At 43.8% G+C, this 694-nt stretch overlaps 1 protein-coding gene across 1 annotated transcript in view; it reads left to right on the top strand.

The window, feature by feature from the left end:
• Window positions 1–522: 522 nt before the first annotated feature.
• The window catches only part of LOC108730850 (RNA-binding protein 25), a 24,795-nt gene continuing 24,623 nt past the window's right edge, over window positions 523–694 (top strand). Inside the window, exon 1 of the mRNA XM_018460772.1 lies at window positions 523–543. Coding sequence (XP_018316274.1) covers window positions 523–543 — 21 coding nt within the window. The remainder of the gene's footprint in view (window positions 544–694) is intronic.

Below are 694 nucleotides of genomic sequence, written 5' to 3'. Positions count from 1 at the left end.
CTCAACTGGCGACGAGAAATAGCCAATTGCTGGTGCGGGTGTATCAGGCACATGCTACGCGGGATCGGATTCGCGTGTGACCGAAATAGATTAATTAATAATTTCTTACCTTTTTTTATGAAGTTCTGGGTGGCGATGACGAGTGAGAGGATGAGTGCGAGCGGCTTCCAATTTCCCTAGTGTCTCAGCTCTGCCATTGGTTCTCCCGAGTCCGTGGTGATTGATTTGCGGTTTATTAACACGCGACCGAGTTTCATTAGTTAAAGTGTTCGTATAATTCAACGCGACGGATTATGGAGAACAGGTTTTATTCAGAGATTTTTTACTCGGATTTAACAAACCACATGAATTTATTATTTGTAGTTTCGTACACAATCAAAGGTTACACATTTTGGCTTAATATTAAGGATGATTTACATTAACGCGGGAATTGAATTACGCTTAAAATTTAGAATTAGAATTACTCTAGAACTTGAGTGAAGAATTTGAAACGTGCACGCGACACGTCAGAGCTTAAGGTCAATGGTTTACATGTCCTCGGAGGTACTCTAGACCGAACTCGCGACTCTAAGACTGTTACTTAACGACTGCCTTTATTTTAGTGCCCTGAGGGCAAATTTTAAGGGCGTCCTCTTCCATCGTTGCTCCGCTGAGGCACGCATGGTGGGGAAGGCGTCAGGTACGGTCCTGGCGG

This window comes from Mycetomoellerius zeteki, unplaced genomic scaffold (assembly GCF_001594055.1).
Source record: "Mycetomoellerius zeteki isolate Tzet28-1 unplaced genomic scaffold, Tzet1.0 scaffold98, whole genome shotgun sequence".
NCBI lineage: Eukaryota > Metazoa > Arthropoda > Insecta > Hymenoptera > Formicidae > Mycetomoellerius > Mycetomoellerius zeteki.
This window is presented reverse-complemented; position numbering and strand designations above follow the sequence as displayed.